Raw genomic sequence first — 23,179 nt, forward strand, 5'->3', positions numbered from 1 at the left:
TGAGATCGCAAATAAAAGACATGATAAACTGTGGATTTGTGTTAAAGAAAGAAATACACACAGTGCCATCCTGCAGTTGTTAACAGAGAGCTGTCTGCTTACCATATCACGAGCCTGCTTATCACACGCTCTTTCTCTCTCATCTATGGCAATGATCGAAAAATAGTTCTGAACTCTCAAAATGGGTCATTTAATTTCCATTTAAGAACTGTCAAGACTAACCAGAGCTGTAGACAGTGCACCCCCATGGTCAACAGGTGAGTAATGGCAGCCTCAGGGGCAGGTGGTGACGCTGAAGTTATACAGGACTGAGAAATCCAGTTAGTTAGTGTTACTCACTCAGTTGTATCCGACTCTTTGTGACAGCCCCATGGACTGTAGCCTGCCAGGCTCATCTGTCCACAGAATTCTCCAGCCAAGAATACTGCAGTGGGTTGCCATGCCCTTCTCCAGGGGATCCTCCCAACCCAGGAATTGAACCTGGATCACTTGCAATGCTGGCAGATTCTCTACCATCTGAGCCACCAGAAATCTCAGTTCAGTTCAGTTCAGCCACTCAGTCATGTCCGACTCTTTGCTACCCCGTGAACCGCAGCACGCCAGGCCTCCCTGTCCATCACCAACTCCCAGAGTCCACCCAAACCCATGTCCATCGAGTCGGTGGTGCCATCCAACCATCTCATCCTCTGTCGTCCCCTTCTCCTCCTGCCCTCAGTCTTTCCCAGCATCAGGGTCTTTTCAAATGAGTCAGCTCTTCGCATCAGCTGGCCAAAGTATTGGAGTTTCAGCTTCAACATCAGTCCTTCCAGTGAACACCCCGGACTGATCTCCTTTAGAATGGACTAGTTGGATCTCCTTGCAGACCAAGGGATTCTCAAGAATCTTCTCCAACACACAGTTCAAAAGCATCAATTCTTCGGTGCTCAGCTTTCTTTATAGTCCAATTCTCACATCCATACATGACCACTGGAAAAACCATAGCCTTGACTAGATGGACCTTAGTCGGCAAAGTAATGTCTCTGCTTTTTAATATGCTGTCTAGGTTGGCCATAACTTTCCTTCCAAGGAGTAAGCGTCTTTTAATTTCATGACTGCAATCACCATCTGCAGTGATTTTGGAGCCCAAAAAGAGTAAAGTCTGACAGTGTTTCCCCATCTATTTCCCATGAAGTGATGGGACCAGATGCCATGATCTTCGTTTTCTGAATGTTGAGCTTTAAGCTAACTTTTTCACTCTCCTCTTTCACTTTCATAAAGAGGCTCTTTTTTCTTCTTCATTTTCTGCCATAAGTGTGGTGTCATCTGCATATCTGAGGTTATTGATATTTCTCCCAGCAATCTTGATTCCAGCTTGTGCTTCCTCCAGCCCAGCATTTCTCATGAGTCTAACTGGACTCTAAATAGCTAAGTATCCAGGTGTTGTTCATGAGCTAATTGTGGCTAACATTTACTGAGTACTTATTAATACCTGGCCTTAAATCCATGAGCTAAATGTATGTATAAGTTTATGTATGTATGTGTGTGCATATATATAAAATCTCGTCATACGTTTGATTATCATGCTTATTTTGTGGGCCAGGAAGCTAGAGCTATGAAGGCTCAGGGTCCTGGCCATGCTACTCAACCCAATTGTATGGACAGCTGGTGAACACAGTGGAGATGAACAGGACATCTCCTGCTTCCTTCCTTGTGCACCTTTCTTCCTGGTCCATAATTCACATCCTTTTCTCTCAAGTCCTGAGAGGTTGGATGACTCAGGAAGGTTGATACTTGATCTACCCGTAAACTTTTTAAAAGTGCCCCTGAACATGAAATGGTTAAACGACTAGCTCTGTCATCCGTGATCGAGTCAGCTGGTGCCACTGATACCCCTACAGGGCTTGCTATGTGCTGGGCATAAATCCGTGTGTTTGGGTTGAACAGCGAGTGCGCATAAAGCAATGGTCAATGGTCTCTGCTCTGCTTGCCTCTCCTCCCACCACCCTCCACAAAAATGGAATAAAAACCCTGATACTCAGGAGCATCAAATGTCAAGCACTGATTCTAATTCTGGAGGGGCAAAGGAGAAAAGGCTGAAATCTCTCTTACTGGAATTGAAAAAATGATAATTTTTAAATTTCCACCGTGTGCCAGGCACTGTGAAAAAGCTTTTTCAGGCTGGTCTTCTTTGCTTCTCACACGAATCCTATGAGGGTGATGTTATTACTGACGCCACACAAAGAGGAAGAAAAGAAGCAGAGAAAGGCTGAGTAACATGCCCATGTGTCTAGTTAGGGAGTGGCAGAGCTGAGATTTAAGAGAAGCTGAAAATGTTTGTGAAGAATTTTGTCAGGACTTCCCCGGTGGTCCAGGGGCTAAGAATCTGCCTTCTAATGTGGGGTGCATGGGTTTGATCCCCAGCTGGGGAACTAAAATCCCACGTGCTGAGGAGCAACCAAGCTTGTGCATACAGCAGCCACTAAGCCAGCAAACCGCAGCCAGAGAGCCTGCAGGCCACCAGGAAGATCCTCTAGCTGCAGCAAAGACACAATGCAGCCGAATACATAAATAAATAAATACTTCTTTCTTTTAGAAAATTTTGTTAAAGTGGTATTTGTTCCTGACAGCTTTAAAAAAAAAAAAAAAAGGCTAATCTCCAGGAAACCCAAGAGATGGCTTATAGCTGACCTCTGAAACAAACTGGTCAGGAGACATCAGATAGGAAAGTACCCTATCCCCACAGATTATCCTTGCTGCGTCTATTCTTGTACATAAAGGAGTGGGCAATTTATATTGCCCAGGGAGACATGAGAGCCTGGTGCTTGGCTTGGCTGAGTTTTACCCCAACACAGTTATTTCCTGGTTTTTGGCCAGCACAGCACACCGTACTGTCTCTGCTTAACTATGTGAATAGCAAAGTGGATGTGTGTGTGTAGTGTGGTGTGTGTGTATGCGGTGTGTGTGTGTGGTGTGGTGTGTGTGTGTGGTGTGTCGTGTATAGTGTGTGTGTGTGTGGTGTGTGTGTGATGTGGGGTGTGTTTGTGTGTGTGATGTGGTGTGTGTATAGTGTGTGTGCATGTGTGGTGTGTCATGTGTGGTGTGTGTGTATGTTTTGTGGTGTGTGTGTTTGTGTGTGTGATGTGATGTGTGTGATGTGGTGTGTGGTGTGTGTGTGTGTGGTGTGTGTGTGGGTGTTTGTGTCATGTGGTGTGTGTTTGTGTGTCATGTGGTGTGTGTCATGTGGTGTGTGTGTAGTGTGTGTGTGTTGTGTGTGTGTGATGTGATGTGTGTGATGTGGTGTGTGTGTGTCTGGTGTGTTGTGTATAGTGTGTGTGTGTGGTGTGTGTGTGATGTGGGGTGTGTTTGTGTGTGTGATGTGGTGTGTGTATAGTGTGTGTGCATGTGTGGTGTGTCGTGTGGTGTGTGTGTATGTTTTGTGGTGTGTGTGCGTGTGTGTGATGTGGTGTGTGTGTGGTATGTATGCGTGTGTGGTGTGTGTGTGTGGTTTGTGTGATATGTGTGGTGTGTGTGAGATGTGGTGTGTGTTGTGTGTGATGTGTGTGATTTGTGTGGTGTGTGTGTGATGTGATGTGTGTGGTGTATGTGTTTGGTGTGTGTGTGTGGGTGGTGTGTGATGTGTGTGTGATGTGTATGGTGTGTGGTGTCTGTGTGGTGTGTGTGTGATGTGTGTGGTGTGTGTGTGATGTGTGTGGTGTGTGGTGTCTGTGTGGTGCTTGTGTGTATGATTTGTGTGGTGTGTGTGTGGTGCCTGTGTGTGTGTGTGTGATGTGTGTGTGGTATGTGTGTGTGGTGTGTGGTGTCTGTGTGGTGTGTGTGATGTGTGTGTGTGATGTGTGGTGTCTGTGTGGTGTGTGTTGTGTGTTTGTGTGTGTGGTGTGTGGTATCTGTGTGTGTGTGTATGGTGCCTGTGTGTGTGTGGTGTCTGTGTGTGTGTGGTGTCTGTGTGTGTGTGGTGTGTGGTGTGTGTGGTGTCTGTGTGTGTGTGTGCGTGGTGCCTGTGTGTGTGTGGTGTGTCTGTGTGTGTGTGTGTGGTGTGCGGTGTGTAGTGTGTGTGTGATGTGTGTGGTGTGTGGTGTCTGTGTGTGGTGTCTGTGTGTGTGGTGTGTGGTGTCTGTGTGTGTGTGTGGTGTTTGGTGTCTGTGTGTGTGTGTGTCTTAGGCAGCGCAGGCACAAAGCCCACAGGCACACCTTGCATTCTTGGCTGGCGTTCCTTCCTCCCCACAGAGAAGAGAGACTCTGACGGTTTACTCCTTCCTCGCTTCCTGAAATGGCTTTGGGAGGAATAGCCGGGTTGGGGTCCACGCTCCCAGCAGGACCGAGCACAGCACAGCCTGTTGACTGCCTCTGTGCCCGGGCGCTGGGGAGAAAGGGAGGCAGGTGCAGCCACGCAGGGAAAGGTTGTCCTCTGCCAGTAAAGGGGGCCTCTAGGCGCAGAACCGGGGGAGGGACTTTACCTGCCTTCACCTGCCCATATTCTCTCTATATATACCTCTTCTCAAAAGAAACTGAAGCTGCTTTGGCTTTTCAAAGCTACTAATTTCATGCTTTCTACCAAAATTTAATTAGTAAAACTCCCCTAAGCCCCTTCCCCTACAAATTGCAAATTCCCTGAGACCAAAAGGAGTTGCATCTTCTAATTCAGTCTCTTCCCCTGCCTCCTGCACCTGGCTGATTGATGAACATCCATCGCACCTCCAACCTAAGGAATTCTTGCTCTTCCCTCCTGGCATCATCTAGACCTGGCTTGCAGTTTAAAGTCAAATTGCTCCTGGCTGTTTTATCGTGTACTGGCTCGCTCTGTTTCACAATGCAGTGGCCTGTATTGATCATAACTGTATGGGTTTACAGGAATCCACCAATCCTTCTGAAAATTAGTATCTTTCTGGTGTTTAAAGCAAAGAGATTTCTGAAGTCCAGTCAACTTTTTGTGCATTCGTAATCACCTTTTGTTGCCAACTCTCCATACCATGACTCAACATTTTGGGTAAGAATTCTATTGAAGAAACATGTCTTTGCTTGTAAAGCCTGGCAGTCAAAAAAGGAGGACACTTACCAGCAAATTAATTAAAGAGACACAGCTCAGGTTTTCACTGCCCTTCTGGTCTCTGCCTCCTCTTCCTCTTCATCTCTTTCTCCCTCCCTCTCTTTCTTTTCTTCTTCTTCTTTTGTTTTTTTTTGTCCACCACTTCCATTCTATATTGTTGTTGTTGTTGTTTAGTAACTAAGTTGTGTCTGACTCTTTGCAACCCCATGGACTGTAGCCTTCCAGGCTCCTCTGTCCATGAAATTTTCCAGGCAAGAATACCGGGGTGGATTGGCATTTCCTTTTCCAGGGGATCTTCCCAATCCAGAGATCGAACTTGTGTCTCTTGCAATGACAGGCAGATTCTTGGCCGCTGAGCCACCAGGGAAGCCCTCCATTCTATATAAGTAGGTAAGTGTTAGTCGCTCAGTCATGCCTCACTCTTTGTGACCCCATGGACTGCAGCTCACCAGGCTCCTCTGTCCATGAGATTTTCCAGGCAAGGATACTGGAGTGGGTTGCCATTTCCTTCTCCATTCTATATACTATCTTCTAAAATCTCCTTTCAGAGTCTTGGTTCATTTCATGAATTCTGACACAAGAGACTAATTGGTCCAATCGAGGAAAAATAAAGTCTATTGAATGAATACACAGATCAGTGACAAGAACCCAGGGATTTTTGTTTGGTTTTCATTTCTTGCAGCATATTTTGGGTGTAGACTGGGATGATGCTAGAGAAGAGGAAAAGCGAGAGCAAATCTGAAGACCCTTGAGGGCAGAGACTGTGATACAATCACTTCGCGCCCTCCGTGGAACCTAAGTCGGCCACACAACAGGGTTTACTGAGCAGCTTCCGTGTTCAGGACCAGCGATGGACAAAACACACTGGGTACATGCCTCAGAGAGCCCCTGGACTCATACCAAGAAAGAAAATTAAATGAGAAAATAAATAAATATGTAATTACAAACCGCAGTAAGCATGGTGAAAGAAAAGAACAAACCATCAGGGAACATGTGCCTGGGGCCTGACCTAGTCTGGGGGTCAGTGACACTGAAACAGAAGCCTAAAGTCTGAGCAGGAGTTAATAGAGTTGCAAGTTATAAGACAGTCAACAAAGCAAAGGGCTTTTCTACTTGTAAAACAACTGCAGTACCACTTCGTGTGTGGGAGAGACATGAAAGAAATCTTAGGAATGTCGTTCAAAGCTTTTACTTTACATGTAACAGAATTAAAAATCCCTGTGTGAGCTGCCCAAGGCCCCTCCAGCTAGGACAAGATCCCAGGCTCCTGGTTCCCAGCCCAGAGCTCCCTGGAGCACCCTGTGACTACAGCAACAAGAACAGCAGTTTCAGTGGCCACAAAGGACTTAAAGGCTACTGGAGTGGGGAGCCTTTCCCTTCTCCAGGGGATCTTCCCAACCCAGGGATCAAACCCAGGTCTCCAGCACTGCAGGCAGATTCTTTACCAGTTGAGCCATCAGGGGAGCCCAAGAATACTGAAGTAGGTAGCCTATCCCTTCTCTAGGGGATCTTCCCGACCCAGGGATTGAACCGGGGTTTCCTGCATTGCAGGCAGATTCTTTACCAGCTGAGCTATGAGGGAAGCTAAACACAGTGACGGCCAGGACTCTGAGATGTAAAGATCAAGGGCTTATCCCATATTCAAATGGTATGTAGTGGGTTCTCCTGGAGAAGGAAATGGCAACCCACTCCAGTATTCTTGCCTGGAGAATCCCATGGACAGAGGAGCCTGGCAGTTTACAGTCCGTGGGATCACAAGAGTCAGACACGACTTAGCAACTAAGGAGAGATGTAGTGGGTTGGGGATTAAAGGTTTTTAAGCTTTTAATAAAAAAGGACTCAGTGCTGCTTCTGAAGAATGACCTGATATGGTGCTGGTATTTTTTGTTTTTTGGGTTTTTTTGACCAAAAGGTATTTGTAAATCAGGAACAAAGAGTGAGCCAGGCAGATATCCCCATCTGCAAGCAAAGTGCAAACAAGGGGTAGGAGTGATAACAGTGGTAACAGCAGTGTGGCGATGTGATAAATCAATCTGAAGTGATAGTTAAAGTCTAGAGACTTCATCTATCAGCCCAGCGAGAACTACAATTAGCCCTAAACTCAGATCACCCCCACCCCCAGATGACAAGCATCACCCCGAGTGACACACGGGGCATTTTCCAGGTGCCTGTGAAGCCTCCTAGGAAGTCAACAGCACCTAAGCACCTTTCTCATCAGACTCCCTGTTTCCTTTCCTCTCCGTGACACCAGGGGAAAACAATCGCCACCACTTATCTTTCCTGATTGGCTTGAGGAGAGCTCTCAGAACAGAAGTCTCATTAAAAAGGGAGGAAAAAAAAAAAAGATTCTATTGACTAGAGATTAAACCTCAATTCTTCCCACTGCCTCACACCTCTTCAAGGGACAAGAGATTGGAACTGTTGTTCCAATCAAAACAAAATCTCTCTCTGCCTTTCCATGATTCTTAGCCCTTGCTTTGTGTTGGCCTCTTTGTCTCTGCCAAAAAGCTGCTTCACGGAAACATCGCAGAGAAAAAAAGACATAACCGTTGTCCCCCCAACCAGACAATGAAGTTGCCTGCACTCAGCCATCTCCAATGTAGGCAGAAGACAATGCCAGGCAGAATTCTCAACCTGTTGCTATAGTAGCAGAAAGAATGTGATTCTAGCAGCTCTGGAGAGATCCATATCCAAATGCCACCTGCTCCCCAAAAGCACATTAACCCTTTGCTGGCCCTTTCCAGGGGCAGAAACACCTGGAACAAATCCTAAAGTTTTCTAGGAGCTGGATGTTACAGTCTTAACATTCACTCACCCATTCATTTATCGAACGGCCATTTATTTTGATTCCGTTAGGCTGGTTTCTAGGTTTTCCCTGGGAAACCACACAGACATGGCCTTTGGCATTAAGCAAGAGGGAGGAACAGGATATTAAATCACTGCTCAAAGAACAATATACTCTGCGGCATCAGGGTTACAAGGGAGATACCTGTTTTCAGCAAAGCCATCACCGGAATGGAAACCACCTACCCAAGAAACCAGCTGGAACATTAATTGTAGCTGCTGCTGCTAAGTCGCTTCAGTTGTGTCTGACTCTGTGCGACCCCATAAATGGCAGCCCACCAGGCTCCCCCGTCCCTGGGATTCTCCAGGCAAGAACACTGGAGTGGGTTGCCACGTCCTTCTCCAATGCATGAAAGTGAAAAGTGAAAGTGAAAGTGAAGTCGCTCAGTCATGTCTGACTCTTCGCGACCCCTTGGACTGCAGCCCACCAGGCTCCCCCGTCCCTGGGATTCTCCAGGCAAGAGTACTGGAGTCGGGTGCCATCGCCTTCTCCGTTAGTTGCAGCAGACCTTATATATTCGAGATGACTGCAATTCTTTGATAGCTTACATGTGTCACTTTGACAAAAATACCACTAGCAAGGCACACTTGAATCACATCATGCCTCCTGAAAAGCATTCATTTAAATGAGCTATTTACTCAAATCAGTTGTCCAGACAGAATAGAAACTCTTTGTCAGAGAACACTGCAAGCAGTTGCTGAGCTGTCACCAGGGAACAGAAACAGTAGATGAGGGCTCAGAAAATACACACCGTCCTAAGGACCCTGGGAGTGTCCTGTCAACAGCCCTCATCCCAATTTATTGCTGGGATCAACAGAGTAACAAAGAAACCTCACAATTTAGAAATGACCTCTAATCCAGCTTACTTTCTCTAACCTCGTGGTGTGAAATCTCATGTCACTGAATACCTTCCTACTAGACTTGCTTGTTTCCCATGGACCATAAATACCAGAAGGGCAGGATTTCTTAGGAGGATAAACTCTGTAGGTAATGATATCCTTATACGTATTTTTGTGAAACGAGGCAGCATCGAGAAATCAAGCAAAAGCTGAAAAACCAAGAAGACAGGTTACTAATCTTGGCTGGCTAGTAAGACATGGTCTCAGGGAAGTTACATAAACCTTTGTATCTCAGTTTCCTTGGAGGTAAATTTGATACACCACATAGATCCAAGGACACATGGATCAGCAGCAGCCCTGGAAATAAAGTACTCCGTTATTATGCTTAGTTAACACTGTAAAATGGGCTCCCCAGGGGGCTCGGTGGTAAAGAGCCTGCCTGCTAATGGAAAGGAGAGACAGGAGTTTGATTCTTGGGTTGGGAAGACCCTCTGGGGAAGGAAATGGCAACCCACTCCAGTATTCTTGCCTGATAAATTCAATGGAGAGAGGAGCCTGGTGAGCTACAGTCCATCATGTCACAAAGAGTCAGAAGTGACTGAGCGATTAAACAACAAAAACAACCCAGTAAAACAGGGTCTCTGTCCTGAGAACCACAATCATCTTTTAGAACCCTGGCTTCCTATCTGAACCAGACGCACAGGTACAAGTCTTGCACAGAACCCTTCAGGGAAAACGGATCATTAAGGAAGGGTCCTCACCCAAATCTCATTTAACCACTGCATTGCTAGAGAAGGGTTTAGGGATATAAAGAAAAGAATGTTACCCACCATTCCAGTTTTATAAGGATCAAGTAACTGGTGACCACTGTCATCTGCCAACAGAGTGCCCTGAGGGGAATTCACGGTGGAGTAAAACAGGAAGCATTCTGGGCTTGGATATCCCAGCCCCTAGATAAGATCCATATAGAAGTAAAAAATTCAATGACTCCTGGATTCCTGCATCTTGCCATACATGGAAAAGCACTAAAATCATTAAGTTAAAATCATTAACTTGAGATGTCTGTTCTTTGTGATTAGCAGTCATCATTGGATGTTTGACTACACGTTTTTTTTTTTTTTCCAGCAAAAATAAAAAGATTCATATATATTCTGGCTCCTCCCTGACCTCTTCAGAGTAGTTCCTTAGAGATATCTAAGAGGCTGTCTCCCAGGCTAAGGTAAGGTCCCCAGATAAAACCGGAGTCACCACTTTTACATGGTGCACTTTCATTTCTGTCAAAAAGCAAAAGGTCCTAAGTGTTCAGACTACATGGAAACCTTGCCTAAGAAAAAGGGATGTGTGTGATGTAAAGTTATGACTCCACTCCAACAATGCCCGTCCTGGAAATCCATGGCCAAGTCCAGTGGCCCCCCTCACCCACCCACATAACCCTTTGCATTTTGGACGACAGAGCAGGAATGGAAATGCAGGCGTTTTGTTGGAATTTCAGTGCCATGTCTGTATCTGTCAAGTTTGAAGTCCCTGCAGGAATTCCTTCCCTTTAAATTCCATTGGCTAGACCACAGTAGCAGTCTGACGCTTTACAAGGAACCGACTGGTTCCAGAAGACGGACACTTTCTGCCTCCTGTTACCCTGAGATCCCACTATGACTCCACCAGCTTTTCGGAGCAGGCAAAAGGACACAAGCCCCCCCCCCCCCAACCGCCTCGCACGCATGCACGTGCACACGCACACGCACACGCACACGCACACACACACACACACACCCCACTCCTCCACTAAGGAAGCTTAACTGTAACAGTCCTGATTCGTCACCCCTTGCAGTATCCCTGCCCTTTGTCCCATGACTTTATGCTCTCTCCTTGCCAGCGAACTTTTCCCCACCCTTTGACGATGGACTTGGCAATTTGACTTACATTGCTCTCCAGGAGGTAAACATTAATGACATAACCAGAAGAATGAAATGAGTGTGCTCGCCGTAGTTTGTGCTCTTGTATCTCTGCCATCGCCATGAGAAGAGCGTGCCCAAACTAACAGCTGGTTCCAGGGGGGAGGAGGAAGCCATGCCCGAAGCCCAGACAAGATCAGCTGACTCTCCTCACCCCAACCTACATTCATGGGGTTAAAGCATACTGTTATATGCGGCTGAGATTTTGCTTGTAACACAGCATTAGTACCTCAATAACTAACTGATATATCCACCTTAGCAAAAATTAACCTGCAGTTTATGAATTAAAAGTTTGCATTTTATTTTTTGCCTTGATTCCTTAATACATAACAAGTCATGGATCTCTGATTTCTCTCATTACACTACAAGGTCCTCAAAGCAGGGTCCCATTACATCCCCAACACCCAAGATTCATATGCATGAAGTCCACACCATGTTCTAAATCCCAGGGGATACAAGGATAAACAACACGTAGTTCTAGCCATCATCAGCCTGACCCTGTGAACGTTTTCCCATGTAGGCTCAGGTCAAGGTGCTTTTGCTCAAAGATGATTATAAGGTTTACTTACACAGCTGGAAGTATACCGAGTCAGTGGTGAACTCTGAACCACTTGAGTGTTCTATGACTAAGCACAGGTGAACTGGAATCATAACATCTTTCAGTAATGGAACGAATTGACAAGACCATTAGATGAGTGGCTTTCAATCTTACCCAATCATCAGAGCTTCTAAATTACAGATTCCTAGTTCTGATCTACAGATATTCAGTTGACTACTGTGGTACAAGGTCCAGGTGGCTGTGTTGTTAAAAAGGTCTCAAAGTAACACCGACAAAGATAAGAATCGGGACCCCCACCCCCACTCCCACACCTCATAAACCCCCTCCATCCAATGACTGAATCTCTTATGTTGAGTCTTGCTAAGCATTTGTGATGACAATAACAGACCCAAAAGTGGACACTGAGGGCCTGTTTCCAGAGGACCGCATGTACCCATCAGTTAGTGTTAGCATAATGAACCATCCCGCAGCTCAGTGGCAGGAAGCAATAAGCCTGAGCTACTGCTCATGAGACTGTGAACCTGGATCAGTTTGTCTGATCTCTGCTGGACCCGCTCATGGGTCTAAGGTCAGCTGGCTGGTCTAGGATTGCTTCATCCACATGTCTGGTACAAGATCACTATCAGCTAGGGTGACAAGGGTCTTAGGGCCACAGCCACTGAGTCCAGGAGTGTCCCTATGGTGACTGGGTTGGATTCCAGGGAGTAAGCAGAAGTTTGAGTAAACTCCAGGAGTTGGTGATGGACAGAGAGGCCTGGCGTGCTGCGGTCCATGGGACGGCAAGGAGTCAGACCTGACTGAGACTGAACTGAACTGAAGCAGAAGTGTGTGAGGCCTCTTCAGACTTAGGGTGAGGACCAGTACATGAGCACATCTTTCCTTCTGCAAACGTTATGGCCTAAGTCACTTAGGAAGCCAAGCACAGACTCAAGGGCTGGGGAAACAGACTCCATTGCTTGATAAGAGAAGCTTCAAAGTCACATCACAGGGACTAGATTCAAAGAGGGAAATAACTGGGGCCATTATTTGCAATCACTCTATTACACAACCTAATGAGAAAAAAACGTTGGCTCCGGCCAAATGGGGTTTCTAAGCGCGGGCCGAAGTTTTCGCCTTCATCTCACGATGTCCTAAAATCCCCAGGGTGAAATTCTTCTGACGTTCCTCATTTCTATCCCTGCCTGCGGGTGCGTGCGCACACACACCTTAGTCCTCAAGATCTTGGTCTCAAACGAAAGCAAAAGAAATATATTTACTCTCAGCACATTTTATTTTATCCTTGAGGCTTTTAAAGATGAGGCTGGGTGGCATGCCACCCTCATGATGATGTGCTGAGGACGTGCCTACAGATGAAAGGTGACTGAATGATCACCAGGGTTATAGCCTCCAAAAGACCCTCAACATTAACATGAGGACCAGCAAAGCATAGGAAGTATTACAGAAAAAAAGGGACACCCGAGAGCAGCAGATGGCCTTGAGGAGCAGGAAACCAGAGCTCCCTGAAGATTACAGGCTGAGGCCAATTATATTTCGGCCTCAGCTGCTGGCGAAGCCCTCTTCATTCCCACTTTCCCCCTTGGTTACCCTTGCCCTGTGACCATTTAAGAAATGCACTAAACTACAGTGGCTGAGCTACAGTTTTTCCAGTGGTCATGTACGGATGTGAGAGTTGGACTATAAAGAAAGCTGCACACCGAAGAATTGATGCTTTTGAACTGTGGTGTTGGAGAAGACTCTTGAGAGTCCCTTGGACTGCGAGGAGATACAACCAGTCCATCCTAAAGGAGATCAGTCCTGAATGTTCATTGGAAGGAATGATGCTGAAGCTGAAGCTCCAGTGCTTCGACCACCTGATGCGAAGAGCTGACTCATTGGAAAAGCCCCTGATGCTGGGAAAGATTGAGGGCAGGAGGAGAAGGGGATGACAGAGGATGAGATGGTTGGATGGCATCACTGATGGACATGAGTCTGAGTAAACTCTGGGAGTTGGTGATGGACAGGGAGGCCTGGCGTGCTGCAGTCCATGGGGTGGCAAAGAGTCGGATAGGGCTGAGCAACTGAACAACAGCGGCTGATTCCACAACTGTCTTCCCTGACCCCGCCCCTCAGATGTGTGCAGCAGCTATTAGAGCATCCCTATCATTAAGGTGCTGCTTTCTGTGTTTTACAAAAATTAGCACGACCTTTCGGGGCACTTCACTCAACTTCTCCCCACAGCTGCTTGTGAGGTCTGGGGCAGCGGGAGGTGCTAGAGAAAAGAACTGCAGAAAGCAGAAAGCACAGAGTGGCTGGGGTTAGGCAGAGCCTGAAGGCTCTCTGAGGAATGTGAGGGAGAGCAGCCATTGCTCAAGGGCAAGGCCGGCTCAAGAGCATGGTTTGGTTCCCGTTGAACAGAGTCGGTTTTCATGCTGCCTGGTCAGAGCACTGCTTCAAAGACTAAGAAACAGGAGAGGATGAAAAACACAACGAAAAAAGCAGCGAGAAATTCATCATAAAGATGCCTCAGAAAAGCCAAATTCAAGAAGATACCACACTCAATCTATGAGGAAATTCTAGTAAGTTCTGAAAACGTTTAGAACAGGACTTCTATAAGAAGAAATGTTGTCCACACTCTTCAGATCTGTATTCTATTCCTGAGCACTGAATCAGGGCAAGGAGGAGGTTTGGTAAGAATGGTAAGATATTCACCCTGCCTGTGCCCCTCCCTACTTCAACACACACACACACACACACACACACACACACACACACACACACCCCAACTTCATCCCCTTCTGGGTACAGTACTTTTCAGGACTATTATTCACTACTGCTCTAAAACCCTAGACATGCTAAGTACAGGGTGCTCCTGATAGAGACGTTCTTATACCGTTCTCATAACGCTTAGCATCCAAAGCGCAAATGCCTATGAGAGTCAGAAGGGCTATGGTTTCTGTTAAGTCCACAGGTGGCCTGGAGGAGCATCTGTTTTTTCAATCACAACTGTAAAGAGTCCCAAACTGAAACCTTGCGTCTCGAGGTAAAATTATCATAAAGATACCCATCCTCCCCCCATCTCTTGCTCCCTTGGCTACAAAGTAAGTGGCATTCTTAGATGCCTTCTAATGGGCTGGTTGATTGGACTGCAGTCAAACTGTGCATTTGATTAATTAGCCAAGGGGAATCCGTAAGTGTGAAAAAGCAAACTACTGGCATTATCACCACAGGAACATTGATAATGACAATGATGACAAATCGCTGATTTCTGTTCAGCAAAAGCCATCCTGTACTTTCTGAAACATAGAAGAGGGGTATGCTATCTAAGGAGATATTCACCCTGCCTGTGCCCCTCCCTACTTCAACACACACACACACACACACACACACACACACACCCCAACTTCATCCCCTTCTGGGTACAGTACTTTTCAGGACTATTATTCACTACTGCTCTAAAACCCTAGACATGCTAAGTACAGGGTGCTCCTGATAGAGAATCCTTCAGTTGCTTGCAGAGCAGGGCCAAGAAAGAACCAGGGCTGCATTTGCAGACACCTGGACATCAGTCAAACTCTCACATGTGTCTTGGAAGTGCTTCTGGTTTGGGTAATTTCTATCGCGGTTTCCCTTACCATTCTCCTACAAAATCACTTAGCTCATCACCTCCACACTCTAATTTAATCACGGTGTAACTGTTCATGGCTATTAAAAGAACAGAGCATCTCAAATATACTGGTGAAGTATCAGAGCTTCCCAGGTGGCTCAGAGGTAAGGAATCCCACTACCAATGCGGGAGATGCAAGAGACGTGGGTTCGATCCCTGGGTCGGGAAGATCCCTTCGAGGAGGAAATGGCAACCCACTCCAGTATTCTTGCCTGGAGAATTCCATGGACAGAGGAGCCTGGCGGGCTACATTCCACAGGGTCGCCAAAGAGTCGGACACACCTGAGCATGAAGCACGCCCAGTGTAGTATCAAATTCACGTGACACTTACGTAAATGTCTTTCCTACAACATTTTTCCTGAAATCTCCTTAGGTATTAAAGTTCAGGCAAGGCAAGGACCCAGAGGCAGCCGTTTCATTCCTTCGCATGCCAGTGCAGTCAACGGCTTGTGTTCAGAATAAATATTTGGAACTCAGAAGCCTGTGAACAATGCAGCGCTTGATTGCTCTGAATTACTCTCTCACCCCCAGCAATCGAGGGAGAAGTCCTTGGCACCAGCTCTACACAGAAAAACCTGCTTCCCAACCTCCTCCATTTGCCTCGCGACTCTCCCCTCACAGAATTCTCCTCACACCACACAAAGGTCTCAGTTTTCTCCCCGAAATACCACATGAATCCCACATTGAACATCTGACTTCTCTCTTCCCAGAGCACCGCAGACTTAATCCAACAGTTCCACGTTCAGATATCCTTAACAAGACCGACTTATCTTCTAACCCTTTGACCGACTTACCTTCTAACCCTTTGACTTAAACCTTTCTGCTGGCATCTTTCATTCAATACTGAAAATAGGGCTTTCCGTTTACCAAGTTTGAGAGGAAATGTCATTTGGGTCTACTTTAAAGTTATGCTAAGGATTCAGCTACATTTCAATGAGTCAGGGGTGCCCACGGATTAAAATGCCCACAATTCTTACCTGCCTTTCCTTCTCCAAAAACCTATTTGGTAAGCAATGCCATTTTCTTTCCTACGGGGGCCAAAAGGTAAACTCAACTAACCAGAAGTAATAAGAAGGTGAAATGTTGCTCAAGGCCCGGCTATCAGATTACAAGTTCTGATAAACCCGGCTGGGAGAAGACTTGCCTTTGTCTTGGGACCACTGAGAACGAGCCAATCAACCAAACCAAACAGCTTGGATTCTATCCGAAACTCTCCCATCTTAAACACGATGGAAAAGGAAAGCCAACACCAAAAGCAAATCCGATGAATGAAGTGTTACCACTGCTGGCAGTCCTTACCATGGTGGGCAGAGGCCCCCTGCGGACCCTTGCTGGGGCTCAGGCTCCTCGTGGGGTGCTGGAGGGTGGCAAGGGGTCCAGACGTGTGTGCGGGAAGAGGTATGCCCCATGCATGCTGGAACAGGACTCCCTGCCGCCTGCCTGCTGCCTGTCTGCCACTCCGTCCTCCCGTCTGGGTGGGAAGGGCCAAGATGAAAAAAAAAACAAAAAAACCCTGCAGGTTACTCACTGGCCTTCTCAGGCGGGGCGGGCACACCCAGGAGGAGGGAGAGGCCAGGTGCAGACTGGGAGGGTCTTTGGAGATCTTGCTTCTGATTTCCTTTGTGAATACTTCCTGAACTTTAAACTCCATCTGCACAAGCCTGGGTACTCGGGAAAGCAGATAACACTTGGGAAGTTAGATTCCAAAAGCTCAGTGCAAAGCTTACTTTGAAAAGGCCAGGCTTTTGCGCGCGTACTTTCACATGGAACCCTGTAACTTGTTTCTCCTCTATCTGAGCATCAATCCTAGCACAGAAAATGAGAGGAAGAGGGTAACCTCGGTGCAGGGGCCTGGAAAGGCCGTGAGTGGGCAAGCCTGGATGCAATTTAGAGAATGAATTTCTCTTTTAGGCTCTCAGTTTCAGAGAATGAAGATTCCTTGCCTTGTATAAGAGGCACGTTCTTGAAACAAGTATCAGAAAATCAAGATTTAAGGAATGGAGGCACGTGGAAAATGCAAGAACTTGTTACCTGAGAGCTTGGCTGTTGATCAGTCCTGAAATGAAGTCTTTCATAAATGGGAGATATCCTGCAGTTGACCGAAGGCTTAATTTTTTTATAGACCATTTCCAAAACTGATGTGCCATGAAATGTACTTCTGCAAGATACTAATAGGTATAATAAAAGTAAACAAACAAACAAACAAACAAACACACACACACAAAAATGTGCTGCACAGGCTTCTTTACTCTTGTTTAGTTGCTAAGCTGTGTCTGACTCTGTGATCCCACAGACTGAAGCCCGCCAGGCTCCTCTGTCCATGGAATGTCCCAGGCAAGAATACTGGCGTGTGTTGCCACCTTCTTCTCCAGGGGATCTTCCCGACCCAGGGATTGAACTCAGGTCTCCTGCATTGGCAGGTGGCTTCTTTGCCGCTGAGCAGCCTGGGAAGCCCTCAGCTCCTCACAACCTTTAACATGCAGCTACTGTGAATCTCCAAGACCAGGACTTAAAGTGTCAAAGTTTCATTTTCCAGATGTTTTCTACTTGGGACCAGGAAGCGTTTGAGGTTCAAGAAATACAGAGATGGATTACTGGCATACTTTTCGTCTGAATGTTTAAGTCCTCCTGAAATCCACATGCTGGGATCCAAAGCGATGGGGTCAGGAGGTGAGGCTTCGGGAGGTGATTAGGGCATGAGGGTGGAGCCCTCGTGAATGGCGGTCTCTTATAAAGGAGCCCTTCCTGCAGGTGATGATACAAGAATAAGTCTGAGACTCGAAAGAGGACCCTGACCTGATCTCAGGCTTCCAGCCTCCAGAACTACGAGAAATAAATTTCTGTTGCTTATAAGTCACTCAGTCTGTAGCATTTTGTTATCGCAGCCTGATTAGACTAACACACCTTCCTTTTTCTTTTTTTACTTTTTTAAACTTAGAGAAAAATTCAAGACAAAACATTTCAAGCAGTTTGTAAGGATATAATATAAAAAGTAAATAACTGCCTATTCTAACAACCAGCCCTATTCCCCAGAGGCTAGGAATTTCTTATGTATCTGCTTCAGAAATATTTATGCATGTAAAGCACATATGAATAGCCTTTTAAAAATAACACAACCGGGAAAATAACACAATCGGAATTAAAGTATACAGTATATTTAATTTAGTATTAAAGTATATTAAAGTGCTAAGGTGTGCGGCAGTCCATGGGGTCACAAAGAGTCAGACAGGACTGAGTGACTGAACTGCACTGATGATGTGTTCTTATATTTTCAGGATTTTCCATAACAGCATACAGAATGACTACTAGCAAGTCAGAGTCAAAAAAAAAAAAAGTCAAAGGTAGATTTATGGCGTGGGACTCCTGCTTTACTAAAGGGTCCCTTACGTGGGTCACAGGACGCTTTGTGACTCAATGTCAGAATGCCCACTTCCTTTCCCAGCTCTGTCTAAACCCCACACTTGACACCTGCATACAGAATGGGGAGGACCCGAAGACTGAAACCACACCACCAGCCACTGTGAGGATCAGTAACAATGACGACACCTCAGCTGCCACTCTGCACATTTCTTAACGCTTTGCACTTGTTAATTTCATGAAGCCTTCCTCTCAACAATCCGATGAAGCGGGGCTATTACTAACCCGAGTTTCAGATTGAGACAGCCATCTCAGAGCGCACACCCAGCACACAAGTGTGCAATAAGGGCTGGTCCAATATGTTCCCAGTGGACTCAAAGGTTCTTTCTTCATCTCAAGAGAATTTAGGGATGAAGCTAGGAGGCTAAGAAAGTGAAGTGAGAGCAGACTTAAGTGAGAATAGACCCTGAGAGAGAGAGCAGGCAGACCTGAAGAGGAGCTGCCGTCCTGGGTTTCTTCAGCAAGCCGGTAATGTGGTTCAGTTGCTCAGTCATCTCAGACTCTTTGCGACCCCATGGACTGCAGCACATCAGGCCTCCCTATCCATCACCAACTCGCGGAGTTTGCTCAAACTCAAGTCCAGTGAGTCGGTGATGCCATCCAACCATCTCAGCGTCATAGTCAGCATCAGCTGGTGATGAGGGGCATGCAGATGAGAGGGTGGGATAGTCACTGGGGGAGGAGGAGTTTGGGGGCCGTAGCCCCTGATTTTCATCCCAGCTCCATCTTTCCGAGGGGAGGAGGGGCTTTGTCCTTACTCAGATCAGAAGAGTCACCGCTTTGGTGCATGAGTGCTTCCTATCTGTAAGGCTAATTTTATTGTAATGAGAGCATCACAAACAACAAGTTACATTTTGATGCAAGAGATTCCTGACTTTTCCCGCCTTTCTGTGTCCGCTTCCAGGATACTTATCACTCAAAAAATGTGCAGCTTCCTGTCAGTCTGGAGGTTCCTGTTTTTCTTTATCTGCCCAAGGACCCTGGCTGTTTACAAGATGCCGTGATATCCCGTCACCTGGTCCCTGGCCCCATTTCTCTGCTCGTACCTAGCTCCCTGCTGTAAGGCCTGAAATTCTATCCAGGAAGGAAACACGATGTTGGCAGCCCTGATCTTTGGCACAGCACATTCCTCACGGTGGTACTAGGAAGTGGGGCCCATGTTCCCTTAGAAATAATGCAACTGGGAGTTCCATTCCCAAACCTGCCTCTGGCTTCCTAAACATGCCAGATATAATAAGATCTTGGAAAACGAGAGATACAACAACTCTGATTTGAATAGCAGAATGATGTTCCGTGAGCTCAGAGATTTTGAGAGGTTAACCCCTACGATCCTTCGTTTTTACTGATCAGTGAATGAAATAACATTCGGAAAATGTGTGGGTCACCTTCGGGCATGTACGTTATTCCATTGTCTCAGTCATAAAACAATGCTTAAATGTGCACAGGGACACCAAGATATTCTATAGATATTGCACACACAGAATATATGGTATCACAAATCTGACATAATGTTAGTACACAAGTTAGAACAAGCATCAAATATTTACTTAGAAACAGCTTGTCTCGCATTCTTACAATTTAAAGGTCCCCTGAGAAGTGATTTGACTAATTCGTTTCTCTTAGAAAAACTGTCTAGGGATATGGGGGGTCAAATCTCCTTAACTCTCTGAATCTATTTTCCTTTAAAAGCCAGAGACCTTCAGCATCAGTCTACTGGGTTCTTCACCCTAACACAGCTGCAGAAGCATCTCTATGGTTTGGGACATCACTCTGGGCCTTAGCTTGATTCCAGGTGCTTGGATCTGATTCTCCTGCCAATCTCTCTCTCTCTGTTCCCCATCCTCCCTTCCCAGCAAGGAAAGCCTTGAAGGTGAGCTAAGTCTCAGAGAGGCCAGCAGAAAGAAGGGAAGAAGACGAGACACAACTGGCTGCATGCGATGCAATTCATTCTAAGGGTTAAAAGAAAAAAGACAGAGACCCTAGCTCCTTCCCTCCTCCCCTTTGACGCTGACCCAATGCTAGATGGTCGCTTTCAGCAGGGTACCTAGAAGATGGTAAGGAGCTTATGCATTCGGGGGCACCTGTCCCCTACCCTGCCCTACAATTTAGCATCATTTTTATGCCCAATGCAGTGTTTCTTATCCTTAATTATATTCAGCAAAGACTGTCCATCCAGAAAGAAGTCCATACCCGGCAGAGGTAGCACAGCCCTCCTCTGACAGAGGTATGCATTTAAAAGACAGAAATGTTTGCTTTGGTTGGTGCGGGGTCAGGAGGGCTGACCTCCTGACCTTCTGGACGGCACCAGAGATGGGGCTTGGGCCCCAGCTTGGCTACGTATGCTCTGGTCCCGGCACAGGTGGGGACTCAGCTTCTTGGTCTCTCGGGTAAGGATGATATTATCTACTTCAAGCCTGTGATTGAAGATTAACCAAAAGAGTACATAAAACGTTCTTTAAATGGCAGAGTTCCAGGTAACAGCATGAATACCGGGTAGTGACCACCGCTCTAAAGGCCTCAGCGGTGGAGCAGGACGACTGCTTTAACAGAGGAATGATGTTTCTGCGGTTCATGACCCCTCAGCCCGGGGTCTACTCAGCTGCTGTTCCCAGGTCCATCAGAATAACTAGCAAATGAACACAACTCCAGGAGGAACTGGACCAGCTTATTTTCATGTGGACACTGATATTTTTTTCCTTCATCCCTTTTGATTTATCGGCTCTTCTGAACTACTTCCTTTTGGCAGAACTATTTTTAAATCTTTTGTTATGGAAAATTTCAAACATACATAAAAGTAGAGAGAAAAGTGTAACAAACTGCCATGTAGGTATCACCAGCTTCAATAATTATCAATGCATTAAAATGTTGTCTTACCCATACCCCTACCCGAATGGAATAAGCAAATTCCAGTATCATATCATTTTATTCAAAAACACTTTTACATTTATATCCAAAAGATAAGGAATAGGTCTGCAAGCATACCCAAAAATGTTACATCTGCTGCTGCTGCTGCTGCTGCTAAGTCGCTTCAGTCGTGTCCGACTCTGTGCGACCCCATAGACGGCAGCCCACCAGGCTCCCTCGTCCCTGGGATTCTCCAGGCAAGAACACTGGAGTGGGTTGCCATTTCCTTCTCCAAAATGTTACATCAGAAAACTATAATTACTTAATTATCCAATATCTAGTCAGTATGAAAATTTCTCCAAATATTAAAGATTTTTTGGTTCCTTATTCAAATCAATTCTGTAATTAGTCGACAAATGTTGCCTTTTTAAATATAAAAGTTCTTTTTTTAATCTTTCCACCTTTATTTTCTTCCTGGCAATTCATTAAAGAACCTGGTTCCCTATGTCCGACACAGGATACAGCATGCTTGGGGCTGGTGCATGGTGATGACCCAGAGAGATGTTATGGGGAGGGAGGTGGGAGGGGGGTTCATGTTTGGGAACACATGTACACCCGTGGTGGATTCATGTCAATGTATGGCAAAACCAATACAGTATTGTAAAATAAAATAAAGAAAAAATGAAAGAAAAAAAAAAGAACCTGGTTCTTTTGTCATATAGATTGTCCCACAGTCAACATTTTGATGATACTGTGATTTAACAAGTTCCTCTACCTCCTGCATTTCCTGTGAATTTATAGTTAGATCTAGGGGCTTGCAAATATTCAGGTTTAATTTCTGAATAGGATAGTAAACTGATTGATAGATGGTCTTATGTCCTTCCATCAGGAGGCAATTCATATTGACTACCTCTGGTTTTGTGAGCTTAGCAACCATTGAGAATCAGGGCCTAGTTATACCTGCACAGAGATTGGAAAATGGTGATTTTTTTTCCCCCATCACTTCTCCCATTACTACTTCTTATTAACTGGGTGCTGTTATTACTAAAGGTTTACATTTGCCTGAAAGTATACAGTTCCCACTTCTGCTTTGGCCATGAGGTGTTATGTTAGACAAAATATCAGTTTCTATCTACATATTTTATTAAAATCTATTATACTGAAAAGATGACCTAGTTTTAAAAGTACTCTATTAGATTTCTGGGGAAACAACTGGGAACACTATCCAGAAATCTTCACTCCAAGAGCAGAGAAAACGCAAGTCCACAGCACACCATTCAGGTTCAAGCTCAATTCTTGGGAGCATGTTTTAGTCAAAGTTTAACAGTTTAACACCCAGTTTTTTCATCTATAAAATAGGGATATGATACCAACGTTGCGGATTTTGTGAGGATCCATGATAAAGTATGCAAAGAGCCTTTTCCAGTGTCCAAAAAAAAAAGTAGATGCTCCATAAAATGCAGTTACTACTGGTTTCAGTGCTGTCTCCCCCAGACCCAGCACACATTCTGGCCAACAGGAGTCATACAATAAATGCTGGATGAATAAATAAAGGGCTGCTGGGCTTACTCTGTCCCACGTTGATGATGGCTTGAAGATGCTGAGAATATAGAAATGAATGAAACAAAGTCTCTGCTCATTAATTTATATTTAATCATGTGAAGGAATGGAGATGGGCATTATTTGCTCCAGGGTAATTATCCTGGTTGGCTACTTAGAAAATAAGTACTGTTGGTAACTCACAGGGTGGGGCAAGAGAGCGGAACAGGATCAACTCAACTACATCACCAGACACATGAGAAGACATCAATTTTCTCCATCAGAATGATAAACCAGTACTATTATTACCTTTGACTTATGCACTGAACACTTATCTAGCACACTGGGCTCAACTGTATCTTCCCAAAAGACAGGCTGATGTCCTACCCCCAGAACCTGTGAATGTGAGCTTATCAGGAAATACAGTCTTTGCAAATGTAATCTATTTAAAATGAGGCTTCCCTGATGGCTCAGATGGTAAAGACTCTGCCTTCAGT

At 45.7% G+C, this 23,179-nt stretch overlaps 1 protein-coding gene across 3 annotated transcripts in view; it reads right to left on the bottom strand.

The window, feature by feature from the left end:
- Window positions 1-23,179, bottom strand: part of STON2 (stonin 2) — a 174,082-nt gene that overhangs the window by 48,562 nt on the left and 102,341 nt on the right. The window contains exons 5-6 of one of the 3 annotated variants that reach the window (XM_069595223.1): window positions 16,914-17,050; window positions 16,182-16,353 (exon numbers count right to left, since the gene is read on the bottom strand). The exons of the other annotated variants lie outside the window; for them this stretch is intronic. Coding sequence (XP_069451324.1) covers window positions 16,182-16,353; window positions 16,914-17,050 — 309 coding nt within the window. The remainder of the gene's footprint in view (window positions 1-16,181; window positions 16,354-16,913; window positions 17,051-23,179) is intronic. 3 annotated transcript variants of the gene reach the window in all.

The sequence above is a fragment of the Ovis canadensis genome, chromosome 7, assembly GCF_042477335.2.
Source record: "Ovis canadensis isolate MfBH-ARS-UI-01 breed Bighorn chromosome 7, ARS-UI_OviCan_v2, whole genome shotgun sequence".
Taxonomy (NCBI): Eukaryota; Metazoa; Chordata; class Mammalia; order Artiodactyla; family Bovidae; genus Ovis; species Ovis canadensis.